At 38.8% G+C, this 20,871-nt stretch overlaps 1 protein-coding gene across 21 annotated transcripts in view; it reads left to right on the forward strand.

Moving 5' to 3' along the window:
* The window catches only part of BRD4 (bromodomain containing 4), a 228,353-nt gene that overhangs the window by 177,614 nt on the left and 29,868 nt on the right, over window positions 1–20,871 (forward strand). For 19 of the 21 annotated variants that reach the window (XM_073319258.1, XM_073319263.1, XM_073319261.1 and 16 more), the window contains 4 exons: window positions 5,733–5,942; window positions 6,771–6,970; window positions 8,451–8,752; window positions 10,282–10,392. In XM_073319258.1, the coding sequence (XP_073175359.1) occupies window positions 5,733–5,942; window positions 6,771–6,970; window positions 8,451–8,752; window positions 10,282–10,392 (823 nt within the window). The remainder of the gene's footprint in view (window positions 1–5,732; window positions 5,943–6,770; window positions 6,971–8,450; window positions 8,753–10,281; window positions 10,393–20,871) is intronic. The other 2 variants (XM_073319267.1, XM_073319269.1) reach the window with 1 other exon arrangement.

A 20,871-nucleotide genomic window follows, 5' to 3' on the forward strand; every position in this document is an offset into this window, starting at 1 on the left:
GCCAAAGTAGACTGGTATAAGTCAGTACAAATTTCATATCTGGGATCCTTTACCTGTATTCTAAGGTAGGACAAAGGAGAAGGAAAAGTATGTTGGTTTTGTGTTCAGTTTCCTTATTTAAAAAGTCCTTTTAAATGTTTGTTGTTCAAAGGAATCATTTGTCTCTTGTGTAAATATTTTTGATAATGCTTAGTAGCTGTTTTGTGAAATGAGGTTGATTTATTTTATTTAACTGTGTGTTAAAATAGTTTCATATTTAAATAGTAAATTTTTATACTGCAGCATATTTTATTTGGTGAGTGGTTAAAATGAGTTATGTAAATACATGTGTAAATATTTTTTCATACCAACAGTATGCGTAGCACCGTGATGAGCAGACATGTGCACTGTGCTAAAGAGTTTCTTAATCTAAGTTGTATACACAGTAGAGTTCAGAGATGAACTCTTACGTACACAAAACAATATCTATAGGTTAAATGTTGAACTTCCAGGCAGAAGGTGAATTTTTGCCTTATTCTTTTAAATGCATTCAAAACTGGATAGAGGGATGGTACTGAAAAACCTGACAGCAGAAGTGTCTCATAAAGAAAGATGAGAACTTGCACCCTCCCACCCCAACCCCCCCTTTTCTTTTTTTGCAGCAATTAATTAGGGCTGTGCTTCATATTTATCATTTCAAAACTTCCTTTCTAACCATTTTATTTTGTTTTACCCACATTTACTCTTTCTCTATATAAATACGGTTGAAGAGAAAAGCTGCAGTTACACTGAAGAAAATAAGGGATTTTGTTCAATCTCACTTTTCACAAGTTATGTTTTATTTGTAAAATCCTTCACTCTTTCTATGAAGGGGATTCAAATGTGAATCACAAAGGTTTTGTTAAGTAAAAAACTTGTTTATCTGATTTTAAAAGTAAAAAATCTATGGCTCTTGAAAATACATATAAACAAAACTGTTCCTCTTAAAAGTCAGAAATCTGAGATTTGGTCATCTTGGTGTCTATGCTAGAGAGAGAGTTCACAAAGGGAAAGAGCATAAGGTTTGTGAGAGAAGAAACTGTCTCTAAAGTTCAGTTTTTTCAGCCTCTTAAGGGTAAGGTGATTGTTTCAAGTGTTGCTAAAATCCTGTCTCATTGTTTATGTCGTCTTTTGGAATCTTACAGGGAAAAAAACTTTGCTGTTAAACATTCAAACAAACAAAGTGGACAGATGTTGAAAAATACTTTCAGGCTTTCACATCAGACTCTTAAAAGTTCTAACTAGTTTACAGTTGCCATATCATTGGTTTAAGTCAGTGCTTCACTGAAAGGTGACTCAGTGCCCTGGTTCACACTAAAGTATAATTGCAAGTTGCTTGGTCAAGTGGTAAATGTAATTGAGGTGGTGTTTGCTTTCTGTAACCAGCTGGTTATGATGTAACCATTGTCTTTAGGAAATGAAGCTTGTACCTTTGCTAAGAAGGAGGGCAGACAGCAGTCACTGCAGTGGTACTGTTAAGAGGGTATTTGCATAATTCCTGTTTTAAACTGTCTGTGCTGAATAAGTGTTAGTACTGGGTATAGCTTGGCACAGAAAATCTCAGCATGCAAAGACCACTTGAGTCTTAAACAAAAAAGAAACAGTTTTAAAACTATTTTTCCCCTGTCCTTATTGTTTCCTTCAGAGGTATTGTGGTTAAAGTCCAGTTTCCAGACAGAATGCAGATCTTAGGGAAATTACTTAAATCGTACAGCCTTATACTTCTAATAGCCTAGTTGTTTGTCTCCAGGCAACTAATACGTTCAGCATTCTGAAATTATAAGTAAAGTATCAGAAAGGTAGCTAGACTTGCAGTTAGGTCTGGGATTTGGGCCTTTAACCTTGATGTCATGGTAATGTGGCCCACTATTAGTTATTTGCCTTTGATGTGCAGTCTTTTTGCTCACATATGGCCTACCTGACTTAGCTATTTAAATATGCATTTAATCAGGCAGAATTACCCTCTTAACTGTTCTGAGGCACAAGCCACAGATTGCTTGTAACCTGTAAAAATATGACTGAGCAGAGATGACTGAGCAGTGCATGCTTGACGGACAAATACAGACTTAATATTATAATTGGTAGCATTTATGTGGCTTTTCACCATAAACAAGTTTTTACATTTTTTAAATATAACCTTTTAAAGAATCCTGCTTTAGTTTTTACATATTGAATGATAAATGGGTTAGAGAATATTTAAAATGGACCCTTCTGCTGTTAGACTTACTTGTTTCCCCAGCTGCCTTTGCTCTAGTTGGGGATGGTGCTTTGGCATGTCACAGTAACTAAATGTTGGCATTTGGGACTTCTTTGTACCATGAAGAGCTTTTTACATTTACCTTATTTAAAAATTAAATCCCAGCCGCTATTTACCTGACTGAGCAGTTAGGATGTGCTCTGAGAATTTAGATAGCATTGTGTGTCTGTCTCTCATTTGCCTTACCTGTAAAAAGATGGTGTTTCTAATTGCAAGCCCTACTATCTGGGATCTGAGAATCAACTTGGGTTACATCTGGATATAATTCGCCAGCAATAAAGATTCTGCACCAGTATTTGTTTAACAATTCAGAGGATAATGACTGACGCAGGGTAAAATCCATTTCTCTCTCCCGTTGCCCAGATTGGCGCTGCAAGACTAATGTCAATATTAAAATATTATTTTGGCACTAAAGTGGATGCAGTATATCAGGGATCGGCAACCTTTCAGAAGTGATGTGCCGAGTCTTCGTTTATTCACTCTAATTTAAGGTTTCACGTGCCAGTAATACATTTTAACATTTTTAGAAGGTCTCTTTCTATAAGTCTATAATATATAACTAAACTATTGTTGTATGTAAAGTAAATAAGGTTTTAAAAATGTTTAAGAAGCTTCATTTAAAATTAAATTAAAATGCAGAGCCCTCCGGACCGGTGGCCAGGACCCAGGCAGTATGAGTGCCACTGAAAATCGCTCGCGTGCGGCCTTTGGCACGCGAGCCGCAAGTTTCCTACCCCTGCAATATATATTACTGAGAATACAATTTAGTCACAGAAAAGGTCATGGAAGTCATGGATTCTGTGACTTTACCAGGCCTCCTTGACTTCTTCAGCTTCAGCCAGGGCTGTGAACCACTCCTCTGGAGCTGGGGCCATCTCCTCCGCCCCCACCCACTCATGTCTGGAGCCAGGGCTGTGCCCCCCACCCCTGTGGCAATGGGGCTTGGACTGTCAGTCCTGCATGGGGCTCCAGCTGGCATACCACCCCCGGCAGCTTCCCTCCTCCCTCCCCCCCACCCAGTTGTTTTAAGTAAAAGTCACAGAGATGTCATGGCTCCTGTGAATTTTTGCTTATTGCCCACAACCTGACTGATTTTTACTAAAAATGACCATGACAAAATCTTAACCTTACATATTACACATGGGGAAGAGCCCTGTTGAGTAAGAAGATGCCCTTTTTACATGGTTGCCTTTCCGACCATACTCTAAGCAACCCCGTACAGTAGAGCAGGTAGAGAGCCTGCCAGGGTTTTAAAGAACACAATAAGACTTCAGAGAAGCTAAAATTATTTAACCACAAAAGCAGGATGAATGAATAACCCCCCGCCCCAGACAAATCTTTACAGATAGTCTGTACAAGAAGTAGCATTGGTAAAGGTCTTTTTACATCCTTTCCATGTCAAAGTTGATGCACAGGCAGAAACCAGTCCTTTTTTCTGTCACTTGCTGCTGCTCCCATTAGCTCTGTGGTGTTGAAATGAACTATTCTGCCCTCACTACTAAGGGGGGTTCCTAAGATTTATCTTGGGTGCTTTCATTTCTACTTGGCAGCTTCACATGGGGATATATGTTGGCATCTGCAGTACATGCTTCTTTCTGATTCTGGTGGAAATGGGCTGCTGGTTAGTGATTTGTCAGATCTCTTCATCGGTGATTTTTTCCCAGCCAATTCCCAGAATCTTTCATAGGCACTTATTTTCGAAGGTGTCTGTTGTTCTAACATTTTAGTAACTCTGCAGCTCTTGCAGCCGTGCGTTAGCACCGAGATTACTTTTGAATTGAAAATTCTGTTTGGTTCTGGCGCTGTATATTTTTGATTTCCATAGGTGGTTGAGTTTAGTAAATGCTGTGGATGCGTCTCTGTACATCGGAATGCATCCGATGAAGTGAGCTGTAGCTCATGAAAGCTTATGCTCAAATAAATTTTAGTCTCTAAGGTGCCACATGTCCTCCTTTTCTTTTTTCTCTGTTCTTGATGTCACTTCCTTCTTGAGGTCTCTGTTGACTAACAGCATGCTGCCCAGGTGAATGAACTGTTTTACTTTTTTGATATTTTAGCCTTCTAATGTGATGTTACCGCTGGACATCTGCTTTTCAAGGATGTTTGATTTAGCATAACTAATTTTGAGCCTTGCTTGGCCTGTTATTTTTGCCAAGTTGTCTGTCTTTGTAAGTTTTTATGGGCATCACTCAGTAGTGCAATATCTTCAGCAAAGTCTAGGTCTTCTAGGCATTTTCCATCTACCCATGCTGTTCTGGTGTTTGTGTTGCTAATACACTTCATTATCCAGTCTTTTGCAATGCCAAATATCAGTGGCGATAAAATGCAGCCTTTCAGCACCTGTGTCCACATTGAACCATGTCATCTGGTTGTTCAGATTTAGTATTAGCCATTCTGTAAGGGGATTTTTTCAACATTTCAGTATATCTCTGTACTGGGTTTTGTATTAAGGTCTTGACTCTGCAAGCATAGTTGTAATTTTTCTTTAGGACTTCAATCTACCATATCCTCCAAATCTCAGGTTTACCTGTTGACTTTAATTTTGTTTAAAATAACAGTTAAGGAGTGAACAGAGAGGTAGTGTAGTAGTGTAGTAAGCTATGAGCTGCCTCAAAGTTTGTTTTTAATCAAGGAAGCTAAAACATTGAATTCTATTCTTTAGAAGTAATTTTGAGGAATTATTTGCGTCCTCTGAACTTTGTCTTCTAATAAGTAAGGAAGCTTCTGTCCTGAATTGGACAATCAAACGTTTTTTTGCTAATCCATAGAGCTGTTCTGCTGTTTTAGTCGGTTTGATCGTCCTGCAGCTTAGTATTTATTGTGTAGATAGTATAATCAGTTCAGCACTCGTACCTTATTTAGTTACATAAGTAGGCTTTGAAGGATTAGATTTTTATCGGTAAATGTCAGTAAACATCAATTTCACTATCCACACACAAACTGAATATTTCTAGTGATAATAGAAAGTTACAGATAAGCAAAGTAAGAAAAATGCTGCTTGAGAACTTAGTTTAATTTAAGGATATTTACATATGTGATATTGACCATTTGTATTTTAATGGTAATAAAGCTTTAATTTTTTGAATCTCTACATCTGCTGTCATTAAATAATTGTCTGACTACCCCATGCTTCCCTGCGACTGTGGAAATGTAAATAAGTAGGAGAAGAAAGTTTAAAACTTGTAATTTTTTGCAACTGTGAATAATTAAATGGACAAAAAAATGCTTAAAAATAAACATCGATATCAGAAGTTGAATTCTGCCAAGCCTGTACAGAACCTATATTGAATCCTAGTCTGTCCTCCCTTCGCTCATTCAAGGAGGAAGGCTTGTCTGTCTTTATCAGGTGCTTATGTTGCTTGAATAATAATCATTATTACTTGCTGAGCTGCTTGTAAATGTGTATTTGTATTCATGCAAACCCAGCGTTATTTTTCAATGTGTGTTTCTCCCCCAGGATGTTTTTGAGATGCGCTTTGCTAAAATGCCAGATGAACCTGAAGAACCCATGATTCCAGCCTCCTCTCCAGTAGCGGTGCCGCCCCCAACCAAGGTGGCCCCCCCTTCATCCAGCGATAGCAGCAGTGATAGCTCCTCTGATAGCGATAGCTCGTCGGATGATTCTGAGGAAGAACGAGCTCAGCGACTAGCAGAACTCCAGGAACAGGTAATGTGTTCTGCGGGTCTAGGGGCTAGAGCAGGGGGACTGGGAGTCGGGCATTCACAACTCTTACGGACTTGGGTGACCTTGGGCAATTTGCTTTAGCTCTTTGCTTTAGTTTATCCATCTGTAAAATGAGCTACCGGCTGTCCAGGGGCTGTGAAGCTCAACTGTAAAATGCTCTGACATTTGTCATTGAAAGGGCTTAATGGGCAAAATATTAATAAATATCATGGTGTCTTTCAAAACATTTGCGTATGTTCTGTTTAGCTCACACATAATGTTAAAAAAAAATTACAGCACCATTACACTATACCATTGCCTTGAGTTAGGTAGCATCATTTGAATCGATAGAATAGAGTTTTGGGCTGGCTGAACTTAAGACTAAAGTGTGGAACATGGACTTATAAAATGGGGCCTGTAGCCACCACCTCTGATAGGGAGGTGCAGCCCTGAATACAGGCAGTGCTCCATCTAGATTGTTGTAGCCTCACAGGCCCTCCTCGTCCATTAAATCATTCAGTGTCAATAACACTTAGTGTCCGATTGGTGCTGAGGAAGTGGGCAGTCTGTTCTTGGCCAAAAGGTAAGGAGAGTAGTAACTTTATTTATAAAGGCTTCCTACCCCCTGTCAAGTGGGTCAGGGTACTTTAAAGTATAATGAACAAAAAAATCAGTGTACAATAAAAAGCATCTCGAACTGACCCACTTAATATTCAAAGAGATGAAAGCAAGTGAGAGTAGCTAGGCCAGAAAGGAGGAGAAAGGAATGAATATGGGGGAGAAGGTGATGCAGAGCGAAAGTATCTTGATCTTTGTATGTCTGCCTCTTAGCTTAAAGCAGTGCATGAACAGCTCGCTGCCCTGTCCCAGCCACAACAGAACAAACCAAAGAAAAAGGAGAAAGACAAGAAAGAAAAGAAAAAAGAGAAGCACAAAAAAAAGGAAGAAGTAGAGGAGAATAAGAAAAGTAAAACCAAGGAACCACCACTCAAGAAGGCCAAGAAAAATAATAGCAACAGCAGTAACTCAAGGTCAGCTTTGTGTCTGTCTTATCTTGCAGTTTTTGTATTTTACTGCACTGAGGAACAGTAGAGAGTTAGAGACAACCTTCTTGCATTCAGGATTACTTCCAACAGTAACCACTAGTGCCTGTGATGTAGTGATGGCTCAATCTGGGGTTTCTAGCTTCTGTAAGGGCCTTGGCATTGATAGTATCAGTTCCAGCAACACGTGTTGGTGCAGACCCCAATCCATTGTGCCTCAATGTGACAGTACTTGTTTTCACTCGTGCACCCCTGTGCTTCTGTGCCTGGCTTGTGTGGCTGCCATTAGTATCCAATATGAGACATGATAGAATTAATTTTGTTCCTCTGTATATTGTCACTGTGACATTGAATCCCAGATCCTGGAGGTTTTTTTAGATTTCATCTACCTTCCCTTCCTGGGTGCTGGAGGGATTGGCTTATCAGGGAAAAGGTTATGAGCTAGATATTTACAGTTGGGTAAGTGACAACTCAGAGGAGGTAAAATATCTTCAAGTACTTCACAGGCATAGCCCCCAGCCAGCGGGAGGAACTGTTAGCCCCCAGCCAGCGGGAGGAACTGTTAGCCCCCAGCCAGCGGGAGGAACTGTTAGCCCCCAGCCAGCAGGAGGAACTATTTACAGTGCAACAAAGTATCATAACTTCGGGTAGTGGGATGAAATGAAGAAAGGGGAAAATGTAGTTTTCATATAAGTACAAACTGTTTGTTGTGAGTTTGATTAGGCTGCAAAATTGTCAAAGGTAAGAGACATGAGCCCATTTCTCAAACCCTACCCCCACCCCCCATTTAGGGCATTGAGGCTGGACAAAATACTAGACAATGTACTGTACAGCTCAATTGTAAATCCTCCCCAGGGAACTGAACTGACAGTGGCCTAATAGATCTCTTACTTCTTTAATTTCATTGGTAATCCTTTTGCTACATAGGCTGTGCATTCTGTGTTAATGCTGAGGTGCTATGAATCTGGCTGAAGTGTGACCTCTTCAATTGCATACACATCCTTTTTATAACTATAAATCTAGTTTCTCAAAATCATTGACAGTCTAATTTATGTATTCTCAGAACAAAACCACAACCCTAGTATATGAAGTCTAACAGATTGTTACTTATTCTGAGGACAGGTTTGTTTGTTTTTTTCATGCCTGCTGCTTCTTGCTTCCCCTCCTCTCCCACACACAGTACATAGATCAGCAAGTCAAAAATCATATATGGATCCCTCTTATTTAATGCTGAAAATGAATGTCACCAAGGAGCACCTATCTATCACCTTCTGTTCTCTCTGCCCCTCTTACCCACCCATTCCAGTTGTACTCTTAATAGCCTACTGAAATTAAACAACTTTGATCATTTTTAATTAGAGTGTAATGTAATCAGTGTTACATTTAAGACATTAATATCAAGCTGCTGCTTTTTAAACGCCTCACCATTTTGGTGTTTCTATAATAATGTTTTATAATTATTCCTAAGTAGTAAGAAGGAGCCTGTGACGGTGAAGAACAGCAAACCCCCTCCTGTCTACGAGTCTGAGGAGGAGGAGAAGTGTAAGCCAATGTCCTATGAGGAGAAGAGGCAGCTGAGCCTGGACATTAATAAACTCCCTGGTGAGAAACTGGGCCGAGTTGTCCATATCATCCAGTCAAGAGAACCCTCGCTTAAAAACTCCAATCCTGATGAGATTGAAATTGACTTTGAGACATTAAAGCCATCCACGTTGCGGGAGTTGGAGAGATATGTAACATCATGTTTACGGAAGAAGAGGAAACCTCAAGGTACCTTTCATCCTCAAAGCAGTTTACTTCACATTCCAGCGATGTAGTCCAAATCTTATGAGAGAGAGAGAGAGAGAGACACACACACACATGTAGAGAGAGATGGTGCACAAACTGTGCGTATAGGTATTTATATCCTCATGCCAGGGGAGAGAAGAACTCATTTCAAAGCTACTACTTTTCTATCAAAAGGTAGATTTGATTAATGGCACAACAGCATGTGTGTTAAATCTTACCACTGGACTTCAACTCAAAGGCTTGTGATTTAGGGCTAATTTTATCTTAATATCCCTGTACTTTGAGCTCTAATGTAAATATTTTCTTCACTCCAAACACTTGATACAAGGGACAGATCATACTGCCAGCTAAATGGAATATTACATGCTGTTTCAATCTCATGCAAACTTTTCTTGTAAAACCTTTTAGTTTTCTTTTTATTGTACAACAGTATTTGTTCTGGGCTGCAAACTCACCTTCAGTGTGCCAAAAAAAACCCCAAAACACCTCCTCTCAGTGAAAGAATGTTCTCATGTCAAACTGGGGCGCCATCATGTGAAACAGTTGGCACATGTATAGGCCTGGATTTTGGATTGTGCCAGGCATGAGACTCACTACACTGGGGCTGCCATCCTGGATTCTTTCCACCAGTTTTTGGAGCTGTTTTTGGACTTTGTTTCAGTTTTTAATATATGGTTAATGCGCAGAAAAGCATTTTAAAATTGAAGTAAAGCCTCTTACAAAATCAAAAATGGCTGCACATGTAGAGGGGAGTTTGGAGGACTCTCCAATCACCCATTCCCATGCTTTTCTTTGTACTAATATATCTGAATAAAACCTTTACGTTTGGAATTCAGCAAGCCATAAGAAGATGTGAAATTGCCCTATGTGCTGCTGGCCTAAGCATTACTTGTAAGCTTATTTGGTGTTTTGGAAAGACAAATAGCCTAGAGCCTGAAGTGTAAATGTCAAACGCTGCATATGCATGATAAGCCTTCTCTAACACAGATTGCAGAAGGATTGGGTCACGTGCAGGATTGAGTATATGCAGTTTTGGACCTTTATAATTCATTGGGTCAATAGCATTCTTAAAAAAAAATACTATGCATTAATTATGGGCCAATATTGTCTAGTCAGTAAATAATGTGTGTTAACATTTCTAGCACACTTTCCTTCTGCAAGAATCTGATACATGCATGTTTATGGGTTATTTAGGCAAAAGTTGTATTTGTTACATTGGAATTGGGAGCAGCAGGGCAAACTCTTTGTTTCTGCCTTAGTTTGTAAAGCTCAAGACTAGGAAGGAACATGGGAACAGGGCAGTGAGTTTGCTTTGCCCAATTACAATAGTACTTTACTTAGTTAAACTACTTATGACTCCAACTATAGAGCATCAGCATACAAGCAGTCCTCCATGCAATAGAATTCCTATTACGGGCGTTGCTGATTACAGGAGGACCACACAGCACAAGACTGGATTCTGGGTTATTTTTGTCATCCTTTGACAATATTGTACTGTTATCTTGTTGCAGCAGAGAAAGTGGATGTAATTGCTGGTTCCTCTAAAATGAAGGGGTTCTCCTCCTCAGAGTCTGAGAGCACCAGTGAATCCAGCTCCTCCGACAGTGAAGATTCAGAAACAGGTTAGATGCAGCTTATTTAAAGACTCAGTCCTATACCTGTCTTCTGTATAAATAAATATGTTTTCAGTACTGGCTTGGTCTTTAATTTTTTTGTCTTGTAATTAAAAACAGTACACACAGTGTAGATCCTGCATGTTGCAGTTGCCTATAGTGGACCCGACATATGAAACTTGGAGGTGGGGGATATGGCATCTTGCACTTCCCAAGATTACAAGATTTTCTTGCTTTTCTTCCTTGCGATGGGAGAGCCAACCTGCAACATATGCCCAGATACTTTCTATCTGGCCAGTGATTTAATTACATATTTTTTAAAAGTCCCCTTCTCTTTTCAGTTTGCTCTTGGGGAGTGTAAGTGTTCTCACCAGGAACACTTCTGCACCAGAGCATTTTGCTGGACAACAGCTGAGGAAATGTGGGTTTATGTATAAAAAATAAAAACAATGGCATGAAACAATTCTCTTCAGGAAAGTAGGGTGAATTTAGTGAGCAGTAATGACTCTGTATAGCTTTTCTAGTTTCAGCTGATACTCCCTCAGAATTTGTGATTTAGGCATGTTAAGTTGATTTTGCACTTCTGAAATAGCTTCTTAAAGTATGGTTCTTCCTCTAAAGTGGCATTGTGGCATTCTTTTGTGTCGAAGTGAGCAAAGCTGCATAGCTAAAAATTTGAGTTATTCTTTCTCGAACTGCCAGCTTTGTGTGGGTTCTGAAAGTTAAGCTGGGTTCTTTCTGACACATAAATCACCAGTAATAAAGTTTCTGCAACTTTAACTTAGTTAACTATGTCTGATGAAGATGTAAGAGGTAGAAAACAGTCCTGCTTCCACTTCTATAGCTGTATTGACTCTGAAGTGCAAACAGGAGTAAAAATAAATAAAAACGCACTTGTAAGAAATTCTGTGACTGAAGTAATACATTTTCGGGCCTGCCATTGGGTTGGGAGGGGCCTAAGAGCACAGGTGCTGAATGCATACTGCTCTAAGCCCGACATGTATGCTAAATACTCACCTCTTCTTTTCCTGTCCCCTCCAGTCAGCAGAGGTTAGTATTTATAGGAGTTGCTTTGGGTGCTTACTAATGACGCTTCCTACAAACACTCGAATTTTAAGGCTGTATTTTTTGGGGTTGGGGAATCTGCACTAAACTGTAGTTAAACATAACACATTTAAGTTGCATTATATTGTCAAGCATATTTTTAAGTAAATTTAGTTTTTTGAAAGGAACTCCTCACCTTTGATGATAGTTCTTTAGAGGGAATTATATTTAATACTGGTCAAAATATAACTTTCAGTGGTAGTGAGTGCTGTCCTCATAGTGTGTGTTAGTGGAGGAGAAAAATGGTCTCCTGCTACTTGATAAGTCTTAAGGCAGAGCTGCCACATTTACACTCAAACCATAGACTGTTATTGTACACTTGTTTTTCGGTGGCTTTATTTGACTAATGCAGACTCAGTCCTGCCAAAGCTTCTGTGAAAAACTTGTTTAGAAATCAATTTCTCTGTTCTTTCTTGCATGACTCTTTGCTCATTCAGGTCTGAGACATGGGAATTAAAAAAGTGTTGTTCCTTCCTCTCTGCCCCAGAGATTTATTCCCAGTGTGATGCTGTTGTCTGCAAAAGCACAGTTGTGGATATCTTGGCCTGGTCTACGAAGTTTTTGTACTAGTATTTGGCTATACTACTATAGTTAAATCGGTGCAAAACCTGTGTGTAGACAAACCCTAAAATGCCACAATATGGCAAAAACAGAACGTTTCTTCTTGTTTGTCTTTTTCCATGGAAAATATGCGTGATCCAGACAAAACCATTTCTATGTCAAATGTTTCTCATAATCTTCCTGAGAATGAGGCAGTGGAACCTAATTCATTTGATTGGGTGGATATGAGTGAAATTGAGCATCACTTGCTCATTGTCCTGTAACTGACCTCTTGGGTTGTATTGGCTTAGAGAGCCTTCTTCTGCTGTAGAGCACTTTATCCTTAAGTACATATTATAGTTTATTTTTGTATTTTGAGTAAGCTGTCACTAGGCAGAGCTAATTAAAACCTTAGCTCTCTATAAATTTTATGTGGTGTATGGTATGGAAATCTGTAAGATGACAGTTTGCTCAACTTTGCAACATGACCGTTACATTAGTACCTCCAATGTTCTCCACTGTGTGCCATAACTGCACTTCCTTGGTGGAATTCTAAATGTGACTGAGCTTTTTTCTCTAGTGTTCTCTGTTATATAAAACTATAAGAACTGACTGTAAAACTGCTCTTCCCATAAACGTATCCATATCTACCTAGTCTGATTCCATCTTGACATTCTTGGGATGACAGGGCCAGTGTTTTCAAAACTGGCCTCTTAATTTTGGTTGCCTCTGTTTTTGGGTGTCCATTTTGAACTTGATTATCACAGGTGCTGAGCCCCCCACAGCTCTTTAACTTGAATTGGTGCCCCCAGTCAATAGGTGCTCAGCATCTCTGAAAATCATGGCCAGGGTGTCCCATGTTCGTTACTGGAAATCGGATGTTTTTGAAAATGTTGGCATTAAGTGATTTAGTGCTATCATTAGAGCCATTGGACAGCACTCTGTCTCTAGGTATAGTGCAATGTGTGTGATGATTGAGCCTTCTTTCCCATCACATTTATTTTGAAATTGCAACTGTTCCTTGGGATGCAACTTTTGATTTTGTTTTAGCTTGTTGGCTGTTATCTTTCACTTTCTGTTACAAAATGAATCATATAATATATTTATAATTCTCTCAGTTTAAACACTGTTTTTAAAAGCCAGCAACCCTGCATGCAGTTTGTAATCTTTATCAAGCTTTCTGCCACGTCATAAAGCTACAGTCACCAGATTTTTTTTTAAATAGTCTTTGAATATGTACAAATGAATATACTTGTTTTGATAATACTTTGTTACCAACAAAAGAAAAACTAAATTTTTCTGGTCTAGAATATTTACAGTGATGTTTGTTTTGCTAAATCTTTCTCCTGATTTTCTGATTAAATATAGGGGCCCTTGTTGACTCTGTACTGCAGGATAGTAACTTAATTATTAACATATAGAATACCGTTTCCCATTAATTGAAATGTAAATGTTTAAACTTTTGAGAATTGTGTATTTGATACCTTATGTAACTAATGTATTGTTAGTTCATGATACCTTTTATTGTAACAGCCCTGTTGCTGGCCATCTGAGCTTCTCTCTCTGTAATGTTTAAATGAGCAATATGATTCTGGAGAAGTTGTAAAATATATATCCTGATAGGAGAATCTTGGAAACACCTGCACTGGTGAAGTGGAAAATTAGATTTAAAATCTTACTGATAATCTTTGCACTTCAATTTGTAATAAGATCTGGCTTCTTATGATCTTCTTTTATAATAACTTGGTTTCTGTTTTTCCTTTTTTTACCCACTGAGCTGCTGTTTGGTGGGTGTACTTGGTGTTTTGTGCAATAGATGTATGTAGTTTTAAATCTAAAAATATTAATATTCTAAATTATTTTATCTTGGTTTGGTTTATCATAAAGCACTTTGATACATGTAAAAATACACACCAGTTAATTCTATAATATATAAGGAAAAATAGGTACATATTATATAAGTAGTTATACTGAAATTACACTCCTGCTCCGATCTCCTACAGTTCACTCTCCGTAGTCACTAAAGACAAGTTTTAATGTACTAGTACAGTGCTCTCTTACAGCTGCCTGACTCATCTTTGTAGTCCAGATTTCTGAAAAGCTACTTACGTTCTGGGTTGATTTTGCTCCACTCACTTTAATTCACCTGTTGTTGCTAATCCTTAATCAGAATTTAAAACAGAATGTTTAAAGCATTCTTGTTAATAATCATGAGTACTATACTTACATTGAAAATCAGCCCTTGAAGATTTAATACCTTGAAGATAGATGATATTAGTAGAGAAAACAAATTACTGGGGGATGTTCTGCAGGAGATTGGACCAGGTGAACATAATGATCCCTTAGTTTTATAATCTATGAAAACAGAGGTACAGGATTAAAGGATTAGTGCAGTTTAATTTTAGTTGTGTTTTGACAGTATCTTTATGAATTGTAATGAGATTGAAATTCATCCTGGAAACATCTACTTGTGATATAGACTAAACATGACCATCATGTTGGCTGTTAACTTTCTTACCTCCTGACTTTCTGTGCTAGTACTGTGAAATTTCTAGTAGATTCCATTGCCTCTTTCAATTATGGTTTTGGTATCTTCAGCCTTAGGTGAGTTGCATGTAAGCAACATCTTTTTCTACAGAATACAAATACAGTTTTGTAAGCATATCTGTTCTTTTGATCTGAATCATTCAGTCATGAATGATCAGACTGTAGTACACAATGGTGCATCTTTATGGCAGAGAGTGTCTAGTGCTCACAGAACACACAAATATATGTTAACAAAAGTCAGAAATTGCCTTTGGAGGTGCAATGCTGGGTCTTTCTGGCTTGAGTATCCTCTAACCACTTTAGGGCAGCAAAAGAGCTCAGTTTTTTTCATACCCTGCGGAGCAGGAATGTGGGAAGTAATACTTCTGGCTAACTTGGTTTCCATGTTTCATAGCTATTGTTTCCTATTTCGAAGCTTTAATGCTGAATGAAGTAATATTGCGATGTTATACCTCACCTAAAGGTCTTAAGTATTATTTTGCGTTCATGTCTTAGCTAGCAAGCCTGAGATGTCTCCTGAAAAGCTTCAAAGACCACAGATATGTAGAAACCATTCTACTAAAATTATTTCCATCATAACAAACGCTAAAGTTAAGGTTTCAACTTGATTTGTCAGCTGAAACTTCCTTTGCTCAGCTCAGAGGTAAACTTCTGGGGTGAACATTTTGAGTTAACGCCAATTCAGCTGTGAGTTGTGCAAAAGAAAGATACTTTTCCTGTGTTCATAATGTATTTTTATGTATGGATTAAATGGCTGACCTTTCAGACTTCAGACCCTGCTAAATTGTAATCTGTTCCTTAATAGAGTTTCCTTATGAATCTGAGGGGGAAAAATTCTTCCCTCCTCAACAGTACTGCACTCATTTGAATTTAATTGGCATCTGTTTTGTCTTTATCAGGCATCAGGTAGCTTTCTAGTCATGTTTGACAGCCCTGCCCTTCTCAACAATCAAACTGCTTAACAACTTCAATATACTGTGGTGATTGAGGAACTTCAGAGAATTGGGGGCATCTAGATTGGGGGACTCTGTGCAGAAACTTCCTCTCATCCTCTTTTTCTCATGTGGGTGGGGAGTCTCTAACAATTTGGATTTAGTGGACTTAATGCCTAGTAGTATCAAAGTTCCTGATCATCTGGCACGTAGGAAATTTAGAAGAATTAGGATATTCTACCCTAGTGTCCTGAATTTAGGATGTAGTTTGAATTGTGCATTGAATTGTGCATCTGAGGAGGCATTCATATCCACACACAGTGATTTGTGAACAGAATGCCACCATTCCCCTTGGACAGTTGTACCTTCAATACCTCATATGGCTCTATATAAATAAACTTACTTAGCTAAACTCCTAGAGGTGTTTTGGTCCTTGGGTGTCTGAAATAGGAAACTTGATTCCCTATAGTCTTAACTTACCGTACAGATAATGTTTCGAAGTGCCTACTACCTCCTATCTGTTGTAGCTGCTCCCTGAGAAACACCAAATGGGGGAAGAAAAAATAAGAGATGAATTTTCTCTCAGTAGAATCTAGAATTAACTTTGTATTAATCACCAAGGACACTCCTAATAGCATCAGTAGGACCCAACCAAATTCACAGTCCATTTTGGTCAATTTCACGATCATAGGATTTTAAAAATCATAAATTTCATTATTTCAGCTATTTAAATCTGAAATTTCATCATGATGTAATTGTAGGACCTGACCCAAAGAGGGATGAGGGGGTTGCAAGGTTATTGTAGGGGGGCTTGTGGTACTGATGCCCTTACTTCTGTGCTGGTCTGGCGGTGGCGCTGCTTTCAGAGATGGGTAGCTGGAGAACAGCGGCTGCTGGCCAGGAGCCCAGTTCTGATGGCAAAGTCACCACCAGGATCAGCACAGAAGTGACGATGGCATGGTATGGTATTGCCACCCTTCTGCGCTGCTGCCTGCAGAGCTGGGCCCTCAGTCAGCAGCTGCTGCTCTCTGGCTGTGCTGCTGCTGGCAGGGCACTGTCTTCAGAGCTGGGCGCGCAGCCAATAGCCACTGCTCTCCAGCCGCCCAGCTCTGAAGGCAGTGCAGAAGTAAGGGTAGCAGTACTATGACTCCCCTAAAATAACCTTGTGACTCCCCTGCAAGTCTGTTTTGGGTCAGGACTCCCCAGTTTGAGAAAAGCTGGTCTCCCCTGTGAAATCTGTGTACTATAGGGTAAAAGCACACAAAAGGTCATATTTCATGGGGGGAGACCAAATTTCACGGTCCGTGATGCTTTTTTCGTAGCCATAAATTTGGTAGGGCCCTAAGCATCAGTAATGGGGCTTTGCAGAAGAGCACTGCTATATCTATGGTCCTGCAAACCTCTTGAGTAGTTAGTTGGAGAACTATGCGGTTGGGAAGTTCACTATTGAAATTCAACAGTTAAGGCTCCCTGACTGATCAAATTTGCACCCTTACTGTTCTGATAACTGTATCAAATTTGTCTTAATATTCTATTTTAATGTGGTGAGTTTTAATAGAAACTCTTTTGTTGGGAGTTTGGGTGTGGGATGTTCTTCTCTTTATTCTTTTTTAGCTGGGGATGTTCATTTTTAAAAACATACTTTCTAATGAGATGTCAGGAAAAGTGCTTTACTTTGGTTTTGAGCCCATTGAAGAATGACCATCTTGATACACCACTCCTTGTTAGTTTACAACATGCTGATTCTTGTTGCATCTGAACTGAGGAAGGAGAACTAAATTAATATTTGTAAAGCACCATACAGAGCTTCAGTCCACTAGGCACTCGCACTCTAATCCTATTTTAAGAAACTATTCACTTGCATACATGGCTGCAGGATCTGGGCCTTAGTGTGTTTTACGTACTGTGATACATAGAAAAACGAAGTACTGTTTTTAATCACTGTTCTTTTGCCCTGTTAAGATTAGGGTTGTTGGGTTTTTTTTCTTCAAAACCCTGGTGTTTTTTAATGTAATAATTTGACAAATATCACACCAGCATTTTTCCACTAAGGTGATAGTTCCATTAGAAATTCAATAAACTGATATGCCAGCAAATTAGAACTTAGGCACCCCTTTTTCTGTAAAGGCAGATATACATCTTGTCCAAGACCAATTTGAACCTTGGGTTTTAGTGCTCTTGCTACTGCTAACAACTTTCTTTAGCCACATTTTTAGGGAACTCTTCTGCCTTACATGACTGTGTGTCAGTGGCATAGAAGCCACGAGTTGATCTGCTCTTCCTGCACAACAGGGGAAGGGAAGCAGTTAGATTGAATTGTCTTCCAGCATAATGCCAAGAAAGCACCACATCACAGTGTGGAGACCGAGAGTCACTTATACACAGTATTCACATTTTGAGCTCATCTCTAATACCAGGGTAGTATGGAGGTTCTCTGTGCTATCAAGGGAAATTTAATTTATAACCGAAACTATTTTGTAAAGTTTTTTTTTTACTTGCAGTCTCTTAGCATTGTTAAAATGTTTTCTCCAAATCACATGATTGTTCATGTTGTGTTTTATTTTTCTATAAACTGCTGGGGACTGGGATTGATTTTTACTGGAATGTATAACTGCATGTTTCTAGCAAAGCTGTAATCCTAGTTTCTCTGATGCACAAGTGTGAACTGTTTGAAAGTAAGAATGCATTTGCAATGAATGGACTGTCATTGCCATTTTGATTCAGATTCCTTTAAGGCACTTCAATTAGCATTTATCATCTACAAAGAATTACTTTATACAAATCTGTTTATTTTTATATTTTTATCTGCATGCTTTTTGATTTAACAGTAATGTAACCACAATCTTTTTAAAAACAAGTTGTATAGTTTTTTTATATTTTTGTTTTTAAATAAAAATAAATAAAGTGTTTGGTTTGTTACAGAAAATGTACCTTTTTGTATAATGGAATTAGTTTTAAGAAGTCATTTCAAAATTGAAAGAATATTTTTACCAAGTATATAATTGTATACTATTATATTGAGTATTTCACCTTCCTCAGTGAACATGTGGGGAAGTAACTAATAATTGGAAAAACTTGTGTGGGTGGGGAAGATACCCTAGAACCTTCCAGAGAGGGAAGCTATTTGACAGAATAAGTTCATTGTAAGCAGAGGCTTCTCTTATGGAAACTGGGCTCTGATCTTAGTGTTTCTACTCTGAAAAGTGACTTTGTGAGAATGGCATTGTGGAATCCCATATTTATTGTGTCTTGAAATCTCAACCTGGGCTCTACGAGCCAAAGCTTAGTTGAAATGTGGTACGAAGAGAACCATCATAATGGTTCTGTGAACCAGATTTAGTTCATGCGGCGCCCTTGGTGCCCTTCATGGGCTTCCATAGGTATAACACTGATTTGGAACTTAAGCAATTTTGTAGATACACAAGATGGAATAGAATCAGCAGCTCACTCAGTCTTGGCTGTGTTGGCTCTGCAGGGCTAATACGAATAAAAAGCAGCAAAATTTTATCTCTAAAAGAGCTGACGTGACTATTCAGAGTAAAACTGCACTTTAAGCTTAGAAAAGTGATTTTTCTGGGCCATGTTTTATAACTTTGTCTTATGTTTGGCTGTTCTTACATTTCTGAAAACCTCATGGTTAGTTAAATGGCCAGAAGGTTAGTGTACTGTGGCTGGCTGGAGTGGAGCAGAGTGGAACTGTGTCCATAGCTGCTTCAGTCCCACAGACTCACGGATGTGATTCCAATATTAAACAGAACAGCTGATCCACACAAACCAGGAGATGCACAACCTTTTGCTCAGAGCTGTATAGAGTGAATGGAGTTTCTTGTCAATCCAGACCAAACCATTTTCTCTTACCTGTGTACAGAGAATGGTCCAGTATCTTGGCTAAACATGTGATAGTTTGTCAATAATTCAGTTTAAACTAAAGACAGTATCAATACAAGAAATATGCACACCAGAAAGCAAACGTGACGCTTCTGAGGAGCTTGGTTAGAAGCTAGCCATCATACCTCTGAGGAATATAGGAGTGAGAGCAAACACCTGTACAGAGAAGCAACTATGGCAGAGTAACACCAGGAGTAATCATGTCAGTTTTACAGGGCTTGGTACCTTTTTAACTGCTTTTCAGGGTTGACACTTGCACACAGCCTTATATGTCTGATATTCCCTCTTTTTCACACCTTTACTATTGCGAAACATATACATGTTGATCAGCTGCATGGAAACCATGGAGCTAGGGGTCTCTGACATAAAGTACAAATGAGAAATGTTATATATTAAACATGGCATTTTTGGCTGACTCCTGAAGCTGGGGACTGTCTATGTATAATCTCGCATTTCCAGTCCTGCTCACATAGGAGTGACATTGGCTTAATTGCCTTTTCGCTGATAATGTTTACTCATGCAACTTCCTTGTGTACTTATGCAGCGAATCTGCAACTTGTCGAGAGGAATTCTCTCAAATCCCATTGATTTCCAGAGATCAAATATTTCATAGTTTTCCTTGTCTCTTCCCCTCAAGTTGTGGTGTCCTTTTACAAAACTCCTCCTTTCCTGGAATCCCCCACGTTTGTTTGTATCCCATCCTTTGGTTTCTTCCCATTGGTATTTTTCCTTCTGATTAAATGGAACATGACAGAAATATTGGTTCCTTCAGTAACTTCCATTTTCAAGCCACACAGCTTATTCAGTTTCCTTCTAGTTTGGTGTGCATGGTAGGAAGTTTCTTGCTATGCGGACACGATAAAAGTGGATCAGCAAGTAGAATGTTTATAGCAAAGTGAATCAGGTTCTGTTTGCTATATATATTACACTTGCATCAGATAAGAATGTGGCAGTTACAGGCTCCATGCTCAAATAAATTGGTTAGTCTCTAAGGTGCCACAAGTACTCCTTTTCTTTTTCCCTCACATAGTGTATGGCTCACAGTAAAGCAGACCAGTCTCTTAGATACTTAACTGTTACAGAGACTGACATCTGTCACTTTGACGACTTTTCTGTAAATTTGATTTTAGTTTACTGATTAGTATGGGGCTTCTATTTTCTGCCCTCAGTCATAGAGTAGGAACTCAGAAAAGACCTCAGTGAATAGTTGTAAAACATGATTTTCCTGAAGACCTACATGTTGCTGCGTTTCCTTCTTGCCTTTCAGTGCCTCTTCAGTTGATTGGCATGGTGTTCCTGTGATTAATTCTCTCTCAGCCTCTCTCTCTGTTACCTGGGTTTTTGACTCAGATAGGGAAAGTCTATGTGGGGCAAGTCACTTAATAGCAGAAAACATCAATCACTCTTTCTTTTTCTCCTTTGTGCAAAGTAATGTCAAAATGGCTGGTTAAGATAGCTTTGTACATCTAAGTCAAAA

Source organism: Lepidochelys kempii, chromosome 20 (genome assembly GCF_965140265.1).
Source record: "Lepidochelys kempii isolate rLepKem1 chromosome 20, rLepKem1.hap2, whole genome shotgun sequence".
Taxonomy (NCBI): Eukaryota; Metazoa; Chordata; order Testudines; family Cheloniidae; genus Lepidochelys; species Lepidochelys kempii.